Source organism: Pinus tabuliformis, chromosome 3_2, assembly GCF_031772625.1.
Source record: "Pinus tabuliformis cultivar Carrire ecotype Pingquan chromosome 3_2, CPIR1, whole genome shotgun sequence".
NCBI classification, from domain to species: Eukaryota; Viridiplantae; Streptophyta; class Pinopsida; order Pinales; family Pinaceae; genus Pinus; species Pinus tabuliformis.
The window spans coordinates 1,096,635,863-1,096,660,859 of NC_142302.1; the positions used below are offsets into that span (position 1 = coordinate 1,096,635,863).

The 24,997-nt window shown below is 40.2% G+C and overlaps 1 protein-coding gene across 4 annotated transcripts in view; it reads right to left on the reverse strand.

The window, feature by feature from the left end:
- Nucleotides 1-24,997, reverse strand: part of LOC149184493 (Leucine-rich repeat protein kinase family protein) — a 161,226-nt gene that overhangs the window by 114,782 nt on the left and 21,447 nt on the right. For 3 of the 4 annotated variants that reach the window (XR_016257266.1, XM_089417525.1, XM_089417526.1), the window contains exon 2: nt 10,024-10,558. Coding sequence is in view for 3 of the 4 variants with exons in the window: in XM_089417525.1 (XP_089273651.1) it covers nt 10,024-10,558 (535 nt within the window). In the remaining variant the exon portion in view is untranslated. The remainder of the gene's footprint in view (nt 1-10,023; nt 10,559-24,997) is intronic. The other variant, XM_089417527.1, reaches the window with a different exon arrangement.

Genomic DNA, 24,997 nt, shown 5'->3' on the forward strand with positions numbered 1-24,997 from the left:
GTGAAAGGTAGATTTTTGGGCACGATTTTCAAGGAGGCCGTATAGCAGTTTGCACAGAAATCGAGTAGAAATCTGAGTTTGCTGGCACGATTTTCAAGGAGGCCGTACAACTGTTTTCAGCACAGAAATCGAGGAAATCGTACAACAAAATTTATGGCAGCTTGCACGATTTTCTAGGCAGGCCATACAGCAGAATTTAAGGCTGAAAATTGGCACAGAAATCGAGGAGGACGTACAGCATTTATTGCTATTCAGATTTTGCTGTTTGCAAAGTTTTACAGTTGGCTGTGAGGCACGAAAAACGAGATAAGTTGTAAAAGTTTACTTGCTGATTTTCGCTGAATATTTCTCACTGTAAAAAGCATTTTTCAGAAATAAGGAGCTCTCGAACTAGTTTTCCCCAAGAGTTGTAGGGGGGTTTTCCAGGGTCACCTTGACCAAAAATTACTGTGTTTAAATGTGTTAAATGGCTGTTTGTACCTGCTGATTTTTTATTTCTGCATTTTCCAACATTCTGTAAAATTTCCAGAATTTGTGTTTTCAGCAAAATTTATTTTTCAGTTGTTGAATGTATGGATATGGGAAAGGGCATTTAACTATTTTGGAGAAATAAGGTGAAACTGAAAACCGGGGTGGGAAATGAGAAATTTTTACATGGTATCAAAGCTTGAGTGTTGAAGTGCAGTTTGGGACAGCAAGGAAGATAATTACAACCTGCTGATTTTTCACTCAAAAAATTCCAGCAAGCTGATTTTTCGCAAACAGCAGTTTTATCTTTACTACAACAGTGCTATTTTTAAGTTTTAGGACAGTAAGATGTCATTGGAATTGAGAGTGGAGGATAGGTTGGATGGGCATAGCAATTACAGCGTTTGGAATGAGAAAATGCACTGTGCAGAGTATCTTTGAGGAGGCAGAAGTCTGGGACATCATGGTGCATACCACATAGAACCCTGTTGTTGTGCCTACTGATGCCACTCAGTTGGCTGAGTATAATAAAAAGAACAACAAGGGTAAGAGAATGATTCTAGACGGAGTCAAAGACCATTGCATTCCTCATGTGAAAGGAAAGAGAAATGCCCATGAGATGTGGACAACATTGTCCAATCTCTATCAGAGTACCAATGAGAACCAGAAAATGGTCCTGAAGGAGAAGCTGAAGACCATTAAGATGGGTAATGATAGTGCAGCTGGATATCTCACAAAGATTACTAATGTGAGAAATGAGTTGGCAGCAGTTGGAGAGGACATTCCACCCACTGAGTTGGTGCGGATTACAGTGAATGGCCTCCCCAGTTCATGGATGAACTTTGTTGATGGGGTTTGTGCACGTGAGACCCTTCCCACATGGGAGAAATTTTGGGATGATTGCATTCAGACAGAGATCAGGAAAGGCCAGCTTGGCACAGCGAAGCCAGTTGAGCAGGATGAGGATGTAGCATTGTCGGCAGGAGGCAAGAAAGGCAAAGGGAAGAAGTAGGCTTCCACAAGCAATGGTGGGGGCAAAAGCAAAGGTAAAGGTAAACAGGGCAACACACAGAAGGACTATTCCAAGGTGAAGTGTTGGAATTGTCAAAAGATGGGACACTATGCAATTGTGTGTCCGGAGAAGAAGAAGAAGGGGAAGAACCAAAGCATGGCAGCTTCAGCAAAGGTTGAGGACTTTGCAGTTCGTTTTGACCGGGAGTTTGGGTTCACTCCGTATGAGTCCTCTAGTGCAGGATCACCTGCCACACAAGTTCAGAGGGAGCATGCTTTTCCCTCGATTAGCGGAGCATCTTCGGGTATCTGGTATGTGGATAGTGGGGCTTCACGTCACATGACAGGAGTCCGTGAATACTTCTCAGAGCTTTCAGAGAGTGGCACTGATATAGAGGTAGTACTCGGTGATGACAGAGTTGTTAGAACAGTCGAGGTGGGGACACTGACATTTCAGAGGGAGTCCAAACCTCCCTTGAAGGTGTCAGATGTTCTTTATGTGCCAGGGATGAGGAAGAACCTCATACCCGTCTCAGCTTTGGAGGACAGAGGATATGAGGCACTGACAACTGTTCAGGGGAGGACAGGTGTTGATGTATCCCAGGGGCACTCCAACTGATTCAGCTAGAATGATACGTGTACGCCATGCAAAGGTGTACAAGTTTGCATACCAGTCCCTTTTGGCATTGAACAGTAGTACCGACAGCAGAGCTAGCAGTTCTGAGCTGTGTGAGATTTGGCACCGCAGGATGGGACATATGTATCATGGAGCCTTGAGGACCTTGCGGGAGATCACTACAGGTGTGCCAGATTTCAGTACTGATCACTTTGATACTTGCAGAGGATGTGCGATGGGCAAGTTTGCCAAATCCCCTTTCCCAGCAGTGACAGCAGAGCGACTGGGATACTTGATTTGATTCATTCCGATGTGAGCGGTCGGATGTCTCATGTTTCCTTGAGTGGATATGAGTACTATGTTTTATTCATTGATGATCACTCCAGGAGGACCTGGATTTATTTCTTGAAGACCAAGAGTGAGGTCTTCAAGCGGTTTCAGGAGTTTAGAGCTCTTGTGGAGACATAGACAGGTCGGAAGATCAAGTCCCTAAGGTCGGACAATGGGGGAGAGTACACCCTTGGAGAGTTTGTTAACTATTGTGCGGAGGCAGGGATTAGGAGGGAGTTCACTGTTCCTTACAACCCCCAGCAGAACGGGGTTGCGGAGAGGAAGAACAGATCCATCGTAGGGGCTGCCAAAGCCATGTTACATGATCAGGGGTTGCCATTGTTCTTTTGGGCAGAGGCCTGCAACACCGTTGTTTATTTGCAGAACAGGAGTCCGCATCGTGCCTTGGGGCACATGACTTCGGAGGAGGCTTTTTCTGGGAAGAAGCCTGATATTGGTCATCTTCGTATCTTTGGATGCATTACATACTCCTACATATCCAAGGAGAAGAGGACCAAACTAGAGCCCACCGCAGAGAAGGGTATCTTTGTGGGCTACAGTGAGACCTCAAAGGCCTTTCGGATTTACATTCCTGCACAGAGGAAAGTTGTTGTCAGGCGGGATGTGAAGTTCGAGGAGGACAGGGCCTTTAGGAGGTCACGGGAGTTAGAATATCTGGATCAACCAGACCCTCAGCAGCAGTTGAGTTAGTCGCAGTGATCCAGTGGTCAGGGATCAGGAGATACATCTATGAGGATGTTAGGTCCGTCAATGAGCAGTGGCTCGCCGAGCCAGAGGGGTGGTGCTCTGGGCAGCATGCAGAGCAGTTCACTAGGGAGTCCACTAATGGACAGTTCACACGATACCTCAGCTTCTACAGGTTTAGGTGCAGGCAGGAGGATAGCAGACAGACAGTCAGGAGTTCAGGCTCCTGATGATGATGGGGAGGAGGAGTTTCATTCTCCTATGGGAGAAGTGCACTCAGGGAAGAGGAAGCCCAAGTGGCTTCAGGACACTTTGAGAGATGCCACATCTGTCGCTGAGCCTAAGAGGCCGGTCAGAGAGAGTAGACCACCTGAGAGGTTTTGTAGCTATATGGCAATGGCTACCAGCATCCTTGACTCTGAGCCTTCTAGCTATGAGGAGGCAGCTAGCCAGCAGGTCTAGAGAGAGGCCATGCAGCAGCGGTATTCTTCTATCATGAAGAATGATGTTTGGGAGGTGGTGCCGAGGCCTGAGGGCAAATCCGTGGTTACTTCTAGATGGCTTTACAAGGTAAAGCATGCTGCAGATGGCAGCATTGAGAAATTCAAAGCAAGGTTTGTGGCTAGAGGGTTCTCCCAGGTAGAGGGAGTTGATTATGAGGAGACCTTCGCTCCTGTGGCTCGATATACTTCGATCCGCTCCATTATATCGATAACAGCAGAGATGGGTTGGAAGATCCACCAGATGGATGTGAAGACTGCATTTCTCAATGGCTTCATAGAGGAGGAGGTGTACATTGAGCAGCCACAGGGCTTTGAGGTGCATGGGAAGGAGTCCCATGTGTGCAGACTGAAGAGGCCCTTTATGGCCTGAAGCAAGCTCCCAGAGCTTGGTACTCCAGGATAGATACATACTTGCAGGGGACGGGTTTCACAAAGAGTGAGGCAGATCCGAACCTTTACTTTATTGTGATTGGTGAGGAGCCTCTCATTCTGGTGTTGTATGTGGATGAGGTGCAAAGAGACTCATAAAGCACAGCAAGAGAGATCTTGCGGCGGATTTTGAGATTAAGGACATCGGCTTGATGCATTACTTTTTGGGTTTGGAGGTGTGGCAGAAGGAGGGGCATTTCTTCCTGGGGCAGGGTAAGTATATTGTGGACATCCTTGGCAGATTCCACATGGAGGATTGTAAACCCATGTCGACACCGATGATCACCAACTGGAAGAAGCTTCATGCTTCGGATTCCGAGTTGGTGGATCCCACATTATACAGGCCGCTGATTAGTTCCTTGATGTATTTGGTCAACACTAGACCAGATATTTGTTTTGCAGTCAACACGATGAGTCAGTTTATGTGTGAGCCTAGGAAGGTTCACTGGGTGGCTGCAAAACACATTTTGCGGTACTTGCAAGGGGCAGTGGATTATGGTCTGGACTACAGGCAGGGGGATGGAGTGAGATTGGCAGGTTATACTGATTCTAATTGGGCAGGTTGTGCTTCTGATAGGAAGAGCACTTCAAGGTGCTATTTTGGGTTGGGTTCAGTAGTAGTGTCATGGTTCAGCTGGAAGCAGCAGTCAGTAGCATTGAGTTCAGCGGAAGCAAAGTATATGGCAACCAGTCTAGCTAGTTGTGAGGCCATCTGGCTTCGCAAGATGTTGTTTGGCTTATTTGGTCAACCGTTGAGACCTTCAGTGATTTACTATGATAATCAGAGTTGCATTAAACTCACGGAGAATCCAGTATTTCATGACAGGTCAAAGCATATCAGGATCAAATATCATTTCATCAGAGACTGTGTTCAGAAGGGCGTTGTGAAGCTTGAGTATATTCCCACTGATAAGCAGGTTGCAGATATTCTTACCAAAGCCTTACCACGGGGCAAACATGACTACTTCAGAGACAAGATGGGTGTGGTGAGGAATACCTTCCTCGGTAAGAGGGAGTGTTGAAATTTGGTACCGAAGGACAGGTGGTTCCCTAAGGCTTTGATCTTTGGCCTAGGGAAAAGTGTCCAAAAGAATTTAATTTTTCTCCTAAAGTGACTTTATAATTTTTATAAAGTCAAATCTAATTTAAAAGTGACTTTAAGTGATAAAGTTACTAAAGTCTAATTTTAAAGTGACTTTAATAAAGTCAATGTAAAATTAGAAAGGAAAAGTGACTTTGGAAATAAATGACTAAGTGGGTCTTTATTAAAGTGGGGTGAATTAAAAAATAGAAAGTGAGATTTAAATGAGCATTTAATCTCAGCCCTAGATCTCAATCTATTTCAGCCATTGGATTTAAGGATCACCCAAAAGTCACTTAGAGTTAGATTAAAGGAGGAAAATGAGGAAAAGGTCATTCATTCTTTCATGAGCAGATTGGGAGAAGGAGAGCAAGAGAGCAAGGGAGATTTCTGGACAGGGAGGAGAAGGAGGCAGCAGCTTGGCACACATTCCAAGGCAGCATTCCAGCAAGTCCGTATAGTTGAGTTAGCATACAGTGAAAGGCAGATTTTTGGGCACGATTTTCAAGGAGGTCGTACAACAGTTTGCACAGAAATCGAGAAGAAGAAATCTGAGTTTGCTGGCACGATTTTCAAGGAGGCCATACAGCTGATTTTAAGGAGGCCGTATAGCAGTTTTCGGCACAAAAATCGAGGAAATAGTACAGCAGAATTGTTGGCAGCTTGCACGATTTTCTAGGCAGGTCGTACAGCAGAATTTAAGGCTGAAAATTGGCACAGAAATCGAGGAGGACGTACAACATTTATTGCTGTTCAGATTTCGCTGTTTGCAAAGTTTTTCCAGTTGGCTGTGAGGCACAGAAAACGAGATAAGTTGTAAAAGTTTACTCGCTGATTTTTGTTGAATATTTCTCACTGTAAAAAGCATTTTTCAGAAATAAAAAGGAGCTCTCGAACTGGTTTTCCCCAAGAGTTATAGAGGGTTTTTCTAGGGTCACCTTGACCAAAAATTACTGTGTTTAAATGTGTTAAACGGCTGTTTGTACCTGCTGATTTTTTATTTCTGCATTTTCCAGCATTCTGTAAAATTTCCAGAATTTGTGTTTTCAGCAAAATTTATTTTTCAGTTGTTGAATGTATGGATATGGGAAAGGGCATTTAACTATTTTGGAGAAATAAGGTGAAACTGAAAACTGGGGTGGGAAATGAGAAATTTTTACAATATAGTCTCACATATTTATGGCAAGAATACTGTCAGGGAAATGTAGGTAGCTCTCTCTATGCTATATCAGAGTTCTTCCGAGCACCGGAAGATGTTTTTCCAAGAGAAGTTGAGAACCATCAGGATGTAAAAGGATGAAGACATAGATCCCTTCCTCAATCGGATTCAGCAGGTCAGAGATCATCTAGCAGTCGTTGGGGAGGCGCCCCAACCTACAAATCTTGTATGATTGGCTCTAAATAGTGTCTCAGAGGACTGGCAAGTGTTTGTCCAAAGTATATTGGGCAGAGACACTTTGCCTGATTGGGACAAGATGTGGCCCGATTTGCAGTAGGAGGAGTTGAGGCGAGCTCTAGTAAAGAGCACCATCAGCAGTAGCAGCAGAAAGGTCGTGAAGAGTGAGAGGAGGAAAATGTGGCCCTTGCATCAAAGGGTCCCAGTCAGGGGCAAGGGGAGTAGAAGAAGAAGAAGAAGGACCTATCAAAGGTCAAGTGCGTCAAATGTGGTGAGCTTGGTCACTACAACACGCAGTGTCCTCTCAGAAAGAAGTACAAGCAAGAGAAGCCGAACCAGGCAGCAACATCAGCCGAGATAGACAAGGTGTCCTCCAGGCTGGAGGAAGACTTCGCTATGATGGCATCCATACCTCCAGGAATGAGGGGGGATGACATGGAGTTGTAGTCAAGAACTATAGGGATTGGGTAGGATCCTTCAAGTGTCCTCCTCATGGATTAGTACCTTGCTACGGGGGCCCACAGTATTCAGCAGCAGGATGGATCAGTATCAGTGATGTAGTCAGATTTCAAAGTGACAGTTGCAGACTAGTGGCAATCAAATTCTAAGGAGCACAGTGTAGTGTTGACAGCAGAGTAGGTGGCTCGGGTCAAGGACCTGTTAAAGGCAAAGTGCTTCAAATGTGGTGAGCTTGGTCACTACAGCACATAGTGTCCTCTTAGAAAGAAGGACAAGCAGGAGAAGTAGGACTAGGCAGCAGCAATAGCCGAGATAAACAAGTTGTCCTCCAGGCTAGAGGAAGACTTCGTTATAATGGCAGCCATACCTCTAAGAGTGAGGTGGGGCAACATGGAGTTGTAGTCCAGAATTGCAGAGATTGGGAACGATCCTTGAGGTGTCCTCCTCATGGATCAGTATCTTGCTACGGGGGCCCATAGTATTCAATTGCAGAATGGATCAGTGTTAGTGATGGAGTAAAATTCTGGAGTGACAGTTGCAGACTAGTGGCAGTCAGATTCTCAGGAGCGCAGTGCACAGTCTTGACAACAAAGCAGGTGGCTCAGTGCAAAGTTGGCAGCAACACAGATTCTTTAGTGGACAATGCAGAGGTTAGTAGCAGTCAGCACTTGGGTGACAGATGTATTACTGAACATAGTTGATTCAGTATTTTGGATGCTTCTCAGTTGCAGTTGCAGTTGCAGTTGCAGCAGCAACAGATTAGAGGGAGTTGTAGTGCAGATGCAGAGTTGGCAACAGTATGGCAATGTCAACAGCAGAACGAATGCAGCATCAGAGTTGCGTAGTGGTTGGTGAGCAGCAGCGATAAAGAAAGCAAAATGCACATGCAACACAGAAATATTTAGACATCAATTAAAAACCCATAAATTGCACCAGAACAACGCCAAAAACGAGCCATTATATTATATAGAGGTGTACACAATGCATGGAGTGTGTGCACTTGGGCTTGCCAAAGCAAGCTAGACAATCCCAAGTGAAAATAAATGTTGTCCGGATGCAAAGGAAAGGCTTTTCCTCAATGTACTGCACTGGCACTGGAATTTCTACAACTACTAGCTAGAAGAAACCCATGTTTGAGCCTCCAAAAATGCTCAGAAAATTCTGCCGAATTAATCTTGGGCTCTCCACCACAAACCCAAAAAAACCCAAGAAGGGTTTAGGCAAATTTTACCGATCACCCGGGACCCAAAATTTAAGCTCACTTCTCCCAACTTGCTGACAAGTAATTCTGTTGTTTGGAGCACCAAAACTCCTCCAAAAATTCTGCAAAATTAGGAGCAGATTCCTTGAGGCTAGTCTAGCAAAACCCATAAATGATTTGGGCTAATTTTGACCTCCCGGAATTACCCAAATTTGGTGTTATGCCCTCCTTGACAGTTTTTGCATCCCCCTCAATTCAAACTCCTAAATATGTCACAAATTCCTTCTCAATTAGTTGTAGGATTGCCCTAAAAATTTCCTGAGGAAGATGTGAGTGAAGTTCCTTCCAAAACCCAGCACAAATAAGATGAATCCAACCCCACAAATTCTTCCTAGTAACACTTCCATGCAGACCCTAAAATGGTGAGTTTGGCTCTCTCAAGAGCAGTAACTTCCAGCCCTGAAATTCTCCACAAATGTTGGTCCAACCTCAATGAAATTTCTCCTAAATTCGCTGGCCAAAATTCCCCTTGAAACTCCCTCAACTCAGTGGTACAACTTCTGCCCCTGCGTCCTCCTGGAAGTTCGAACTGGCTGAAGCAAGAGCTGATGTGTCCCACGAACTCCAGCAAATCTCTCCCCACTAAGTTCTGAAATACTCTCTTAGGGTGACACTCAAAGTTCACCGAAGGTAGAGGTGGAATTCCCGCTTGGGAATTCGCGGGAATTCCTTGTGTTGAACAGCACGATTGTCTTGGCTAAGCAGCTCAAGAGAACTAATGTTAAATTGTCAAATGATCAAAGATGTCCCAAATGAGAGCCTCCTTGTTCTATTTATAATTGTTGGCCTCTCTCTCCCTTGGTGGCCCCCACTTTCCACTAGTTCACCCCCTTTCTTTTTCTCTTTCTTGCTCCACAAGTGCGCATTCCCTTTTTCTCTCTCTTGTGGCCCCCACCTACCAATGAGTTGCCATCTTGCCTTTTCACCCAAGCTCCTCAAGCCGAAATCATCTCCAAAACTCGAACTACAAAATTGTGCTATGCCTAGCACCTCCCCAATAAACTTCGTTAATCTCCTCAAATAAAAAATCAAAATTGGGGATATTACATTCTGCGCAGGTACTACGCAGAGGTTGACACAAAAGGTTCAGTATGTGGCTGGAGAGGCAATTTCGGGCGCAGAAATTCGCTGTGGGGTGAGAGAAAATTCTCTCAATAATTTTGCCAGTATTTTCCTCAGATTAGATTGCCAGTGAAGCATCTAAATTATTGTACTCATAATTGTTGTTGAAGATTAATAATAAAACCCTCATCTGTTGCACCAGTTTTCCCACATTGGGTTTTTCCGGGGACAATTGTCCAAAAATAACTGTCTAAATTCGTGTGTGTGTGCTAGCATTTCTCAGTTTCTAGTATTGTATTTTCCACAATATTTTTATGGTGAAAATTGTTGTAGTGATTTATTCATTGTTTGCCGTAGAAAATGAACTGCATGATTAAATTTACAGTTAGGAGAATAATTTCCAGTTATTGCAATAGATGAAATTTTCACAATCATGTCACACATTCAGACATATAGTTCTTATAAAAAAATCAGTAATGTTGTTCTAGCTGTTTGACATTAAATAACTTTATGAATCTCATTTTCGACAACAGTTGAGCATCCACCTATAACAAACATTATCAAATCAGTTTTGGAAATGACAAATTAGTCTTTATTGCCTCTGATACCATGATATTTTTGTATTGTCTTGTAGAGAACAATTTAAGTGATCCTTAACTTATTTAAATGGCATATTCCAATAAATAGTCACTGGGGTGCTACCTGACTGAGTCATTATTGGAAGCGCCAAAGTTTATCCTTGCAGAAACTTTAAGAAATGTCTCTGCCTCAAATTCTGTGTAGTAAACGGAGCCATTGAATTGTCGAAGTTCAAGAGTAGAAATAAATGGCAGACCAGTTGAAGCATTGGAGAGACACACACTAATTGAACTAGACTGTGCCAATAAGATCAATTCTTCTACTTCTAGCATATCACTGCTGGATATCACAATTGTCGACCAAAGGGTTGCACCAAGAGAGATATCAAATTTTGGATAGACGGTACTATTATCAAAATTGCCATACAAGAATGTCGCTCTTACAAGGTACCTTGTCCTTGCCTTCACATTCAATGTGTAACAATATTTTTTATTATCTGCGGAGAAGTATCTTAATGTTTGATATTGCTTCCGAGCTTCACCTACAACTGATATACTTGCTACAGATCCTCCAGAAGTGAAATTGTTATCAGAAACCCACTGAAGTCCAGAACGGTCTGTGTAAGATTCATTCCCTCCACAATCAAGACTTAGAAAACCTGATTCATGTAACATGTAGGATTCAGTAAAGGAAGATGAAAAAGGTTATTATAATGACAGTCAAACCCTACTGCACGGTCCAAGATTTTCTTTAATGCGATAAGGTAACTAGCAATTGGGTTGTTTTGGACATCATTTTGAGAATACAAACACTAGAAACAGAAGTGCAGCAGAAACAACAAATCTAGAGCATCCTTATCAATAAACAAACAACAGCTACAAAAGGACAAGAGCAGCATAACAGAGAACTACTGAAGATAAAAATTATTAAAAAAAAATCCTGAATTTTATTTATAACATATAGTATCTCATGAAATCATTCGGTAATGAACTTGGACATCAGAAAGTAGAAAAGAGCACATGCTAATTGTCTATAATTACAGTGCACTCCTGTCTTGCACTTGGGCTTGTAAACAGTTAGAGCAAAAATTATGCATGACTCACAGGATGTCAAGGATTATTAACTTCAACATGACCTCTTGAGAAGATTCTTCTCTTTTCCAAATTAAAACAATCTGAACGTAAGTGGAAGGTAGATATTTTCAGATCTGGGATGACAGAACTTGATCAAAATGGACAAATGATATCTCTATGGAATATGTTACTTTGCAAGCATGTCGCAAGGATATATCATAAGACATGAAAAGAACGTATAAATGGCCACATAGATATAGAACATGTAAGGAACAAATATAAAAATGCACATTAACAACCTAATGATACTGATCTAAGCCTGTGTAAATAAAAATTATCAGAGTGTAAAGCTCGGACTTGGCAAAAATTAGGCGGGGGTTTACAGGCTCTCAAATTGACACCATTTTTTGCATTTTTACTTGCTACATTTTGCAACACCTAACCTTACTTTGACCATTTTTCCCTACCATAATCTCCAATCCCTAGACTTAAATGTCATTAGGTATGTTAAGACTGAATTTTAAGGATATTTTTGTTTATATGATAAGTTTGAAGTATAACATAAGGAGATTACCTTACGTACATGGTACATAGTATACTGTTATTATTAATCCTTGCAACACAGAGATTATGATTTAAATGATGATATCAACCAAGCAAGTCAACCACTACAATTATTACAGCACAAGGATCAACTCTGATGTGACCAAAGATTCCACATGAAGATTAAAGAGTGGTGCATCTACAAATTAATGGCATCTTGACAGTTCCTATTTTATGTCATCTATCTAGAAGATGCCTTAACTCCAGTTTGAGTTCGATGCGTCGTAACTTTATTCAGCACAACATTAGATGGCTCGGTTGTGATGTGTAAAGTCCCCAAAATCATAGGATTCTGTTTGCTTTTAATTGCTCTCAGAAGTTTGAATATGCTGTCACTCGAACTCTATATATAGACATTTATATTCACTATGTAGGGGTTCCACTTAGTGTTTTAGTTTTCACTCTGCAATATAAAAAGTACTCAGCTTCCTCTGTGTGAATTGTTGTTCCTGTAGCCTGTTGATATTTTCAACCCACATCTCCAAAAGGCACAGACCACTCAAGGAGGTATGGGACTGCATATTCAGTTGAATAGATTTACATTTGCATATCTTTCTAGTTGATTGTCTTATAAATTTGTAATGATGACTTGCTTTAGTCCTGTTAAATTTCTAGTTCATAGCATTTCCATTTGCAATGATAAGCTGAAGTTTGTGCTGAGTTAATACTGAGCTAATTCAATAGGAAACACAACCATGATTGTGGTCATGAGTTGAATTGCCATCTACAACCTGCACATCAACGGCTATCATCATTTTACTAGTATGCAGTAATATTTACTTTGTTAAGCTGATTAAAACCTCCGTGAGTTGTGTTCAATGATGAAAGCTCCAAACCACGCTGCACAATCTGACTGGAAACTGGGAGATCACACACTGTCACTTCAGTGACCTACCTTACATCTTCAGGCTATCTCTCCTCCGGCTTCAAGGGGCACTCCCTTACAGCTCACTTGGGCTTAAACAATATGGAGCCAGGTGATAATAGATATCACAGGCAACCCCAGTGGCTGAAATGGTTTTTTAACATAAATGAGATATAGAGGTGATGGAAGAATATGAATACCAGTGCCAATGTTCAAGGGCGATAAGCAGAGTTGCAATCACAACCCTCTCTTTGTCAGTTGTTCCTTCAGGACTAGATAGGTGAGGCGTTAGGGGTGAAACTATCCCATTCCAACCAATTTAACTAACCTACAAGGGTTTTGACTTCACTGGGAGGGCTTACTCATTCAAGATGCTTCAACCACTATACCAACAGTGCCGCTAGTATCCAATACTAAGGTTGAAGATTCCCCTAGAGGGCTTGTCCAACACATAATTTCTCTTTCTAATGGAAACTAGGAGTGAGATGAAGACCCTCGAGCCTAGACCTCCCGTTCCAAGAGATTGTTTGTCCTCAAATAGATCAAGAGAGCAGTATTGTGATAAGTGATAACCAAATTATACCTGTAAAATTAATATCTTAAAAGCACAACTTATAAGCAAAAGCTAAGAAAAAAAGTCATAGAAGAACAACCCACAACACTAATAAACCAACAAAAGGTTTATTAAGTCTCCAAGGAGAGAAATACTCACACTCGCCAACCACAATTACAATGATGAAATCCTTCCTTTACATAGATGAGGAAAGGATTTTCCTTTACAATTAAAATAATATTAACTTTATGGAACTTCTTGGACCTAGTCTAAAAGGACTAGATCTAACTTAACCAAAAGAAAATTAAATAATCTGACATAAGTGGACAAAGCCACATGTACAATGAAAATGAATAATGAATTCCCACAAGAGTAAGTCAATCCCTTGAGGCATTTTGTGTCCCCAATGGTCCAACAAACCTTTGATTAAGTCCACTAACCATTAAAATACCCTAGTGACTCAACGAATTGGTTAAATGGGTCCATATGTTCACAATTGTTTCCTTAACGTGGTCGTTTTGAGCTGTGGGCTCCATTGCCTCAAAATCTAGCAGGCCTTATGAGAGGACTCACAAGACAAAGGTCGGGCTTTGTTGCAACAATGAGGTAGATTGCCATTTTTACCTTAGAAATCTTCCTCCTACCTTTTAGTGGAATTGCACTACAAGGGAGACTTCCTAGTATTCACATAAGAGGATATTCTATGTTATAAAGTTCAAGGTGATGAATATATAAGCTAGGTAAAGACACTCTTTAATGGACAAATGCTCAAACCTTCCTTTGAAGGAATAGTGTATCATACACAAAGCTTAGAGATGCACATATGCCCTGTTGCCTCAAAATCTAGCAAGTCTTGTGAGATGCCTCACAAGGTGAACGCTAGATCAAGACACAACAAATGAAGTGGATACCCCTGTCACCTCAGTGATCCACCTTATGCTCTTTAGGAGAATTTCACCACACAAAAGACTTCCCAATTCGGGTCACCTAAAGGATATTTTTGGTCTACGGTTCAAAGGTGACAATTAAATAGGCTTACCCAAAATACTCAAGGCTAAGGACAAGGCTCACTTATACTAGACAAGGAATAGCGTCCTTAGGAGCAGCCTACAAAGGGCTCAAGGAGGGCACTTAAACTAAGAAGAAGGCTCAATTCAGTGAAACAAGGAACAACTTGCTCTCTAAGGAACTTATCAAGGGTATGTGAAAATTTCTAAATTGAAATTCTACTACTGTAGCCACTGATTTATTTCACCTACTTATTATTCACAATAAGTTATTTACGAAATCCCTTCAGCAAACATTAAAATAAATTCTACTGCAGTTATCACACAATTACCGAGAGAAAAAATACATGCACAAGAACCAATCACATCAACACAGTTCTTTTTGGATAATTGTCCCCGGAAAAATTCAATGTGGGAAAACCAGTGCAGCGGATGAGGGCTTTATTAATCTTCAGCAACAATTGCTTTTACAGGGAATCATTTTACAGAGAAACTAAAAGAAAACACCTGAGACTTTCCCTCTGAGACCTTCTAACACTTTGGAGACCCTGCTCCCACTTCTGTGTCACCCCTGCGTCACTCTGATAGACCCAGCATGGCTCTGAGTGGCTCTGCGTCCCTCTGCATCAGCTTGCGTAAGCACTGCGTCTCTCTCTCTCTGCGTTGTCTTCCACTATCCCTGCGTCACCTCCTCCTTAATCACTACCTGCTATTGATGCCCCCCTCTTCCTCCATCCTACAACTCTCCCTCTGAAATCATCTCCTCTACTGGAGAATCGATTTTCCTTGAGATACTGAGTATCTGTCGGTGTCTCCAAATGATCCTCAAGTCTACTCTTATACTTTTCCTGTTGACGAAACAACGGTTGAGATTAAGTCCCTAATCAATGGCTAAGATTAAAACAGACTTGATCCTCGTCTCTTAGAAGCTTCTCACGCTTATCATTATTAATACCCATTAATATTTTATTTTCCTAAGTTTATGTTGAAATTTCTAAGTCTGACACGTCAAAAATCTCTACTGCATTATCTGGTTTAATTTCTCCTACTTGTTTATTCCATTAACAAGTTTTTTATAAATATAAATACTGAAATAAACACACATGCAGTCTTAACTCATATACAGATCAGCAACTAAAATAACTGAAACAAACACCAAAGGGACACCGTTATTTTTGGACAATCGTCCCTGGAAAAATCCAATGCAGGAAAACCGGTGCAGCAGATATGAGGGTTTTATTATTATGCAGTTTTTGAATACATCTAGGGTGCCAGAAATGGCTCACCCAACAGAGAATTCCCTCGGCAATAGTACCTCTCCTCTGAGACAGATATTTCAGCTACTCAATCACCAGATGAACGATCCGAAAGCAACTATGGCAGCTTCCACTGCTCTGCATCACTCTGTAGGGATTGCGTCACCCTTCCCGACTCACCAGCACTCATTCTGCTCCACGAAAATTCTTTCGACGCTGCCTCTTGTCCCTGCGTCAGCTCTGCTAACCTCTGCGCAGCTACTAAAGCCTTTGCGTCAGCTCTCAAACCCGCTACGTCACCCACGCTTGCCTCTTCAGCCTCTGCATAGCTTCCAGCTGCCTCTGCGTAACACCCAACTGCCTCTGCATCAACCTCTCCAGGCTCTGCACTGTCTCTTTGGCACTATCTCTCCATCTCTACTATGTATTCTCGGCCTCGTGTCGAACTACCCCTCGCTGCAAAAGATCACTAGCTCGATTCTCTCAGCAAACCCCGCTCCAGAAAATCGAACTAACTGATCAATTTGGTGTATCTCCAATTGACCCTTAAGCCTCCTCTTATAGTTTTCCTGTTGAGTCTTCAACGACCAAGATTAAGTCCCTAATCAATGGCTAAAATTATATTTGGCTTGATCCATGTTATTTAGAACATTCTCATTCAGTTTTATATAAAAACCCATTAATATTTTAATTTCCCAATTTTAGACTTAGGAACCCCATTAAAAATATTAATTATTTTAATATCTCTACAACTGGGTGGAATTTCCCCAAATCAATTCTAGGTCTTGGAGATCCTATGGGCCTTAGCCTCTCCACCAATTTTTATTGCTAGAGCACATCTGATGCTACTAAAAATCAACGTTTTTAGACTTAGGAACCCATTAAAAATATTAATTATTTTAATAACTCCTCATCTTGGTGGAATTTCTCAAAATGATTTCTGGGTCTTGGAGATCTCATGTGCCTTAAACCTTGTTGAAATTTCTAAGTCTAACCGTTAGAAATTTTATCTGTATTCTTCTGGTTTATTTGAGTACAATCTGGATGTCGAAAACTGGCAATCCACGGCAAGAAAATCTGGCCGAAATTATCTAAGGGAATTTCCCTTCCTCTACAAGCAACCCCAACACTTGGGCTGCCTGCACTCACGCTGTCTGCACTTGCACTCGAGTTGCCCGCACTCGCGCTGCCCGGAACAACTGAAAATCAAGCCATCCTACCTGCTACTGACTGGGAAAACGCTTCTTCAGCCCTTTGGAACCTTTGCCTGGCCTCTGGAACTGAAAACGTCTTCTTCCTTCTGCAAATCGAATTACGCTCTAAAGCTTCTGTGTTTCCTCTGCACACCTTCCTATAGGAATTTCGACCTCTCTGCAAAGTACTCACCATATTTGGCAAATCTTCCTCCAGCTTCAATGTCCTTGCCCCTCTGACACCTGCGGCCCTTCCGGCTCGAACTCTTCTTCCCTGCTCGACCTCTGCAGCTAGATAGGTCGATTTGCCAAGGAATTCGCACTACTAGTGTGTCCTCCATCTACCCATCAACTTCTTATAATCTCCTGCCAGACCTCCAACGGCCAAAATTCAAACTTAATCAAGGGCCTAGATCATAACGAAGTCGATTTGTGTGAGTTTCTAGATGATTCACACCTTATCTCAATTAATTTTGATTAATTAACCAAACTTCCTAAGTTTAGACTTAGGAAGTGTTAAAAAATAGGCTAATAATCTAATTGAGACACTTCTAGGTGGAATTTCAAGAAACGATTTTTGGGTTATGGAGACCTCATGTGTTTTAGCCTCTCCACAAAGTTTCGAGACTATAACACCTCTGATGCTACAAAAACTAACACCCCCTCTTAGCAAGGAAGGTGCTCTAGTGTTGCACCACTGCCTGCTACAACACCCTGTCTCTGTATCACCCCTCTGTCACACTGTTGATGTCTGGCCACTATGACTCCCTGCCACTACCCACTAACCACTGCACAACTTTGATGCTGCATCTATGTTGCTGCTGACACTACTATATTGCTCCCAACTTTGCATCTTAATTGCAGCTCTCTCTTATATGTTGTTGCTACAATTGCAACTCAAAAGCATCCTAAATATTGAATCAAATTTTTGTTGTATCTGTCTCCTGAGTCCTAATTGCTATTAGCTACTGCATTGTCTACTGAAGAATCTACATTGTTGCTGACTCTGCAATGTGCCACTATGCACTGCTGCCAACACTACATTGTGTTCCTCAGCACCTAACTGCTACTAGTCTACAACTATCACTCGAGAATCTAACTGCATCACTAACATTGATCCATCCTGCTACTAAATATTGTGGGCCCCTGTAGCAAGGTAATGATCCATGAGGAGGACACCTCAAGGATCCTGCCCATCTCCGCAACTCTGGGACTATAGCTCCAGAGCGCCCCACCTCTCTCTTGGAGGTATAGCTGCAAACATGGCAAAATCTAATCTACTCATACTGATGTTATTGCTTTGTTGATACTTCCACACTGTTGCTGCAACTACTGCAATAATGAGTTTGATCTCCCCATACCCTGAAGCGCTAGCTTCCTTAGGGTTGCTCCCTCTTAAGCTACTCTCCCTCTGAGTCTCGATCTCCCTATGGGAAATCTCTTTGCTCCCTCCTGGCAACTCGCACAGTCCTCTTGCACTGGAAACTGGACTGCATAGCTCTACGCTGGAAATTTGTTGGCTAGAACTGCAACTGCAATTCACACTGCCTGTGTCACTACATCTAGCTCTGCAACTGTCACATGCACTGACTGCAACTAGACTTGCAGTTGTCATCTGAATGACTAGCTACATTTGTTGACACTGAAACTGCTACTATGATACTGTGGGCCCCATAGCAAAGGTGATGGTCCTATTGCAACAATCTAGAACTAATCGCACTGATCTCCTTGTTGTAACTACGGTGGACCTTGCCCATTCTGGCATACTAAAGTCTCATACTCCTCCTCAATCTGGTGCCCTATTACCTCCTTTTGAGCCTGTAGTCGCACAAAGTGTCTAGGTACAGCGACAACGCTTAGAGTAAGGGTTGTCACTCTTAATCCTTACTCACTCCGTTTAGACTCTCTCCTAGGCAAGTCAAGATGTGTAGTCCCTAAGGTAAATGGATGAAGATAGCCTGTGAAAAACAGACTCTAGGAGATTTTAATGATGGACAACTTGATGAATCTAAATGATTAAATCAGATTGATAGATTAAACGCCAACGTAAACAAAACACGACCACGAGATAGAAACAATTATAGACCAGTGCCTTCGATATTTGAATTAACCCTCAATAAAACATGCTATCCAAAATGATTTTCAATATGTGACGAAAAGTGACAATAATCCATATAAATGCCCAACATTGCATCAAGCAAGATATTCCAGATTTAAGACGATTATTGCTGACTGCCCAAATCTAGATTTAATAAATTTTCTTCAACAACCAAATATGGTTAAAAATGTTTATCGCACTTCAATTATCATAAAAAATGCATTTTATGACCAAATGACACTAAGGAACTTTGGGTTAAAATTCTTTAATTATTCCTTAGGAAATTAATTTAATCAAAGGGTTAAAAAAAGAATCAAAAATTTTTAATGGGCCATAGGCCACATTAAAAATTCTAAAGTTTAAGTGAAAAAAACCCCTTAATTTTGTTTATTCTTAGTCACAAAATATTTTGAGTTTTTCTTAATCTTTTAGAAATGTTTAGGATTTTTGGTTTTTTTTTTTTAATGTTATGAATTTTTTAAATTTTTAGAATTTTTTAATTTTTATGAATTTTTTAAATATATTAGATTTTTTCTTTTTTAAGTTTTAGAGTTTTAGAATCTTAAAAGTTGTTAGATTTTTTAATTTTTAATTTTTAGATTTTTAGATTTTTTCAATTTTCTAATTTATCAGATTTTTTGAGAGCTTCTATATTTTTTTAATCAAAATCAAAATGAAATAAAATCAAAATAAAAATAAAAGTCAAATAAAAGAAAAATTCAAAATCGAATTTCAAAAAAAATCAAAACACATTTCAATCTTAACCCTTGACTTTTAATGTATATACAAGCCTATACATAAAATGAAAATAACTAATGAAACTAAGACCTAACCTAAAGCATGCATAATAAAGGAAAAGAAGTCGAATGCATTCATTTATTTTGCAGCTACAGGTTTACGGAAGGCTTGGACAACGGCAGCAAAGGAAGACGCGAGGGCTAGGAAGAGAATGCAGATGCAACAAGGAGAGATGTGTGGAAGGGGTTAGATAGGCACAAAGAGGGCAGCGATGAATGTGCGGATTGGAGAGGGCAGAGCTGGAGCTGCGACTAGAGCAGAACAATGGACGCGGGTTGAGGGACACAAAGAGGGTGGACGGACAGTGGATTTGTTGATCTGCATCTTTGTATGGAGGATCCGTTGAATAGTAGGGAGTTGTAGCGATGAGACTGAGAGAGGGATTGCGTGAGGATGCGGGTGTGAGGCAGCATGAAGGGATGGCTGCGTGGAGGGAGAAGGACGCAAGCAACAAGGTGAACCAACGCAAGTCAAAGATAAATAAGGATAGGGACGCATGAGTGAGGCAATACGCAGAGAGGAAAATAGGATCACGCAGATTGAGGGAGCAGACAGCGGATGGATGGCCACGTAAGGGGCCAGATGAAGACTCACACGGGCCAGGAAGAGGGAACTGCAAAGAGTTTAGCAACGAATATTTGTTGTGGATAGTATGTAGCAAAAGTCAATGAAGGATTGGCTATGGCTGAGAGGGTTTTGGTTTTTTATTCTTTAAAAAAAAAAATTAATCTGCACAACAAACCCTGAAACAGGCAGAAAATAAATCTGCAAAAATGATAGCCCAAAACTCAGGAATCTCACTTAAAATGTTGAATTCTTCTGCTTTAACAATGAAACCCTTAAAAATTTTCCAAATTTAATTAAAATATCAAATCCATCTGCTTCAGATTTGACCCTAAAACCCTCACTGAATTTCCAGTTCTGAAAACTAAATTAATTCCCTGAAAAAAATGATGTTGATGGACCTCCAGAGATCCAGATCTTACCCTTTAGGGCCTCGATCTGGACTCTGCACAACTTTTAGCTTCAGATATGTAGCTGTAATACAACAAAAAACACCCAAACGATATATACAATGACCCAAAAAACACCCATGTCAGAAAACTAAAATTTTACAAATCTATGTACATAAATGGCAGATCTATCAGATCTAGGGAGTGTGAGTCCGACTCTGCTCCCAGATCTGATGATCTGAGGCTCTCAATAGCCAGATCTAACGATTTAGCACTGAAAATTTAAATTTTTTTGAATTTTAGAGAAGGTACTAAGCTTGAAACCCTTCATGCATCACCCATAAAAATAATATCTTATGATAAGCCCATGATCAAATTCAAACTGGGCTCTTTAGAAAACACGAATCGGGAGTTGGCTGGTTCAGCTGAGAACTTCCCCGAACGCCCGATGATCTAATAATCAAGGATTTTCCTGCAAAACTCAATTCAACCGTCAACATAGAGCAAGAAAACAATAATAAAATTCAGATCTAATAGAGATACATACTATTATATTTAAAACTTAAATTATCATTCAAACCCCAGTGACTGAGCAAGATACCAGTACTCAAATCGCTCTTCAGAAAGATATATCAATGGCCAAAAAGAAATATATGCGTGAAAATAATATATCTTACAGTGTTTCCATGAAGAGTAACAATAGCAGAAATTAACCCCAATGTCTTTCTTTATTGCTCATTAAAAGATTACAAGAGAAAGCTTTTCGCTTAGTACACGATCAAAAGATCGGATGATACTAACTGACAAATGACCTCCTATTTAAAAATAAATCCTCCAACGGCTAGTTCGAGTGATCCTTGTCAAAATGATCTCGACCGTTGATGAGAATCAAAAAAAAAATTAATCTCATCCGTTAAAATTTTAAATATTGAGAAAATTTCGAGTTTTTCAATTAAATGCATTTTAATAAATTCAAAAATTAAAATTTTGCATTTATTTCCTCAAAATTTTGACTTTGAATTAACCCTAGGGAACCAAGGCATAAAATTTAGCAAAATAATCAATTAACCTTAGTCCCTGGACCTATTATGATTTAATTTTTTTAAGGATCCACGAATTTTACCTCTGGAAAACTTAAATTTACCTAAGACCTAGGACTTATGTGGGGATAAATTATTTTTTAAACCCTCAAGACACTTTACATCATGACTTTTACATTTTTTACATTTGAAGGGGGAAAAACCCATTTGAAAAAGACCCTCACAGACTACCTAGTTCTGCGACACAAATATAATCTAGCAGAGCAAGCAATTTGTAATAAAATAACCTAACCAAATAGTTAGGAATATTCCCAAATCACTTTTACATAAACTCGATCTAGAACACTAGGACTCCCCTAAGATTCCAGTGACAAAATCCATTCCGGCTTTGGGGTAGGTTGAAGGAAAACTCTGCCGACCATCCGAGAATGGATCGGTGAGACAAAAAACTTCCCGGAATGTAGATCGTTACCAAAAAACTAGGTTTACCTATGTGATTACATACAGGACACGGATCTATTGAGATTATTTACATTATACACATGCAGACTGGGTTTACATTATAAGATGATGCTCAGGCTGACAATAATAGCTGGATGGCAAGAACACGTCAATCAAGCGCTATCCCTTTTGCGAAAAAAAGGGGGTGTACTGCTATGGGTCGTTGACACGTAATGATCAACATCTGACTCTACTTAGGGACACATTGTTGCACTGGAGGAATGTGAGAATCCATAATCTGCATGCAAGCAACACAGAACAAAACATAAGTAGCGTCCATCCAAAAATCATCATATAATGTTAAGCACAAGAAAGATATAAGCTATTCATTTATTAACTAGTCTAACAACATGAAAAAACAAATCTAACTACAAAATGAAACACTGAAATAACAAGGCATAAGGTTAGCAATACAATACAAAGATGTCCCATGGCATCAGATGTGTTCAATATAGTGCATACTGAACATTTGCCTACTTTTAGGCAAATCTGTCGGCTGTTTCTCGGATGTGCCATGTCCAATCCTGCATATAGTAAGACTTTTTCCTATCTGAAAATCAAGCTGCTTACGGCCATCTGATGCATCAAATCACTTTCTCATTCTCTTTCTCTTGCGTTTTTTCTTTGCGGCAGGCTGTATCACTGATTCTGCTTCAAAACTCTCAGATGAAGTATGTAAGATATGTGTGATATGTCTTTCTTCATTTTGCATCTGATTTTTATCGTTTTCAATTTTATCTAGGTCACCTTCAATTAACCACTTTTCGATGGAACAAATGACCTCTTCATAATAAAATGGAGCTTGTTACAGCAGATAAGGAGGCTTCTGATCTGTCGACGTCTCCTTGTTTCTTTCATCCTCTGGCCGCTGTTGAAATTTCTATATCTGTATTGTTACGGCATCCATCTGGATAGAGTGTTCAACCTTCATAGCACTAACTTCCTTGGCATAGTCTTCCTCCATGCTCAATAACTTATTCTGAAGACATATCTGACTAGCTTCCATATCTTTTATGGCTTTGTCATTCTTTGCTTTCATGCCCATGAAACAATTTTGCATATGGTTTATCTCTTTCTTATGATTTACTTGCATGGTAGCCAACTGATTATTATAATCGAATGTCATGATGGTCATTTCTTCATCCATAGTTAATAACTTGTTTTGCATAGAATTAATTTCCCAATCATAATTAGCTTTCATGGTTTCCATCTCCTTATCTCGCTTGTCCAGGTGGGTGTATAAAGCTCTCATATCCTTGATGTAATCAGTTACAAATTTTTCTCGATTAAGCTCCATATTTTTTTACCAGCTGCATTAGTTCTTCTATAATTTGCTTATGATTTTCCCTTTCATTATCGACATTGATTTGATAACTTGTTCCCGCTTTTCCACTATCATGGATTTGATCTGCAACGGTACAGGTGGATGGCACATTCTGATATGGAGAATTGTCTTGAAATCTTTCATCGACAATTGAATCCTTCACAAAATCACTTTCATTCTGTTGCATAATTTCAGGGGCACCATATCTATCTTTAAAAGCATTGACGATGTCTTGTAAAGAAGCGAAAGAATCTTCAGGACAATTATTAAACCAATTCAAAGCATCACCCTCTAAAGGAAAGGCAAATAGACGCATTTTGACATCTTCATGATCATACTGGGGAGAACTACAATATATGAGCATTATACAAGAAAATAGATGCTTTCTAACAGCGACTGAATCACCACCCAAGAACAAAGACAATTTATGAATGGCCACTTTCGGAATATCATGGAGAACATCAATAAAATGACACGAGGTAAACGAATAATCCATGATAAATAATGAGGGACCAAATGGATGATAGAGAGAGATGTCTGCTCAAGAAAATCAAGAGATCCACAAGCGAGCTTCCAGTAGAAATTCTTGTAATAAATGAAAGAAGTGGAGTCGCCACTTGAACATGAATCTAACTCTAGGATCCAAAAGGCAACCAACAACCAGATATAAGGGAGGGTTTCTTGTCTGAGATAAAATAAATGAAAATAAATGGAGTCGCCACCCAAACAAGAAACGAACCGAGATGTCTAGGTGCTAAAGGTGCAGATGAAACGATTAACAAGATGACGAAAGATAGGGTGATGAAAAAATCAAATGACGCCATGAAATGTTGGCCGTTTGATAGGCTAATGAATGGCGGAAAAGATGAGATGATTGAAAAGATGAATGTCGAGAGGACCAAAGACAGAAAAACTCTATCCCCGACAGCAGCGCCAAAAATGTTGTTGCGCAAAGTGTCTAGGTACCGCGACAACGCTCAAAGTAAGGGATGTCACTCTTAATCCTTACTAACTCCGTTTAGACTCTCTCCTAGGCAAGTCAAGGGAGGTAGTCCCTAAGGTAAATGGATGAGGATAGCCTGTGAAAAACAGACTCTAGGAGATTTTAATGATGGACAACTTGATGAATCTAAATGATTAAATCAGATTGATAGATTAAACGCCAATGTAAACAAGACACGACCACGAGATAGAAACAATTATAGACTAGTGCCTTCGATATTTGAATTAACCCTAAATAAAACAAGCTATCCAGAATGATTTTCAATAGGTGACGAAAAGTGACAATAATCCATATAAATGCCCAACATTGCATCACGCAAGATATTCCAGATTTAAAACGATTATCACTGACTGCCCAAATCTAGATTTAATAAATTTTCTTCAACAGCCAAATATGATTAGAAATGTTTATCGCACTTCGACTATCATAAAAAATGCATTTTATGACCAAATGACACTAAAGAACTTTGGGTTAAAATTCTTTAATTATTCCTTAGGAAATTAATTTAATCAAAGGGTTAAAAAAGTCAAAAAAATTAATGGGCCATAGGCACATTAAAAATTCTAAACTTTAAGCGAACAAAAAAAAAAAAAACCCCTTAATTTTGTTTATTCTCAGTTACAAAATATTTTGAGATTTTCTTAATCTTTTGGAAAAGTCAAGGATTTTTGGTTTTTTTTTTAAATAATATGAATTTTTTTAATTTTTATGGCTTTTTTAAATATATTAGATTTTTTCTTTTTTAAGTTTTAGAATTTTAGAATCTTAAAAGTTTTTAGATTTTTAGATTTTTTCAATTTTTAAATTTTTCAAATTTTTTGAAAACTTTT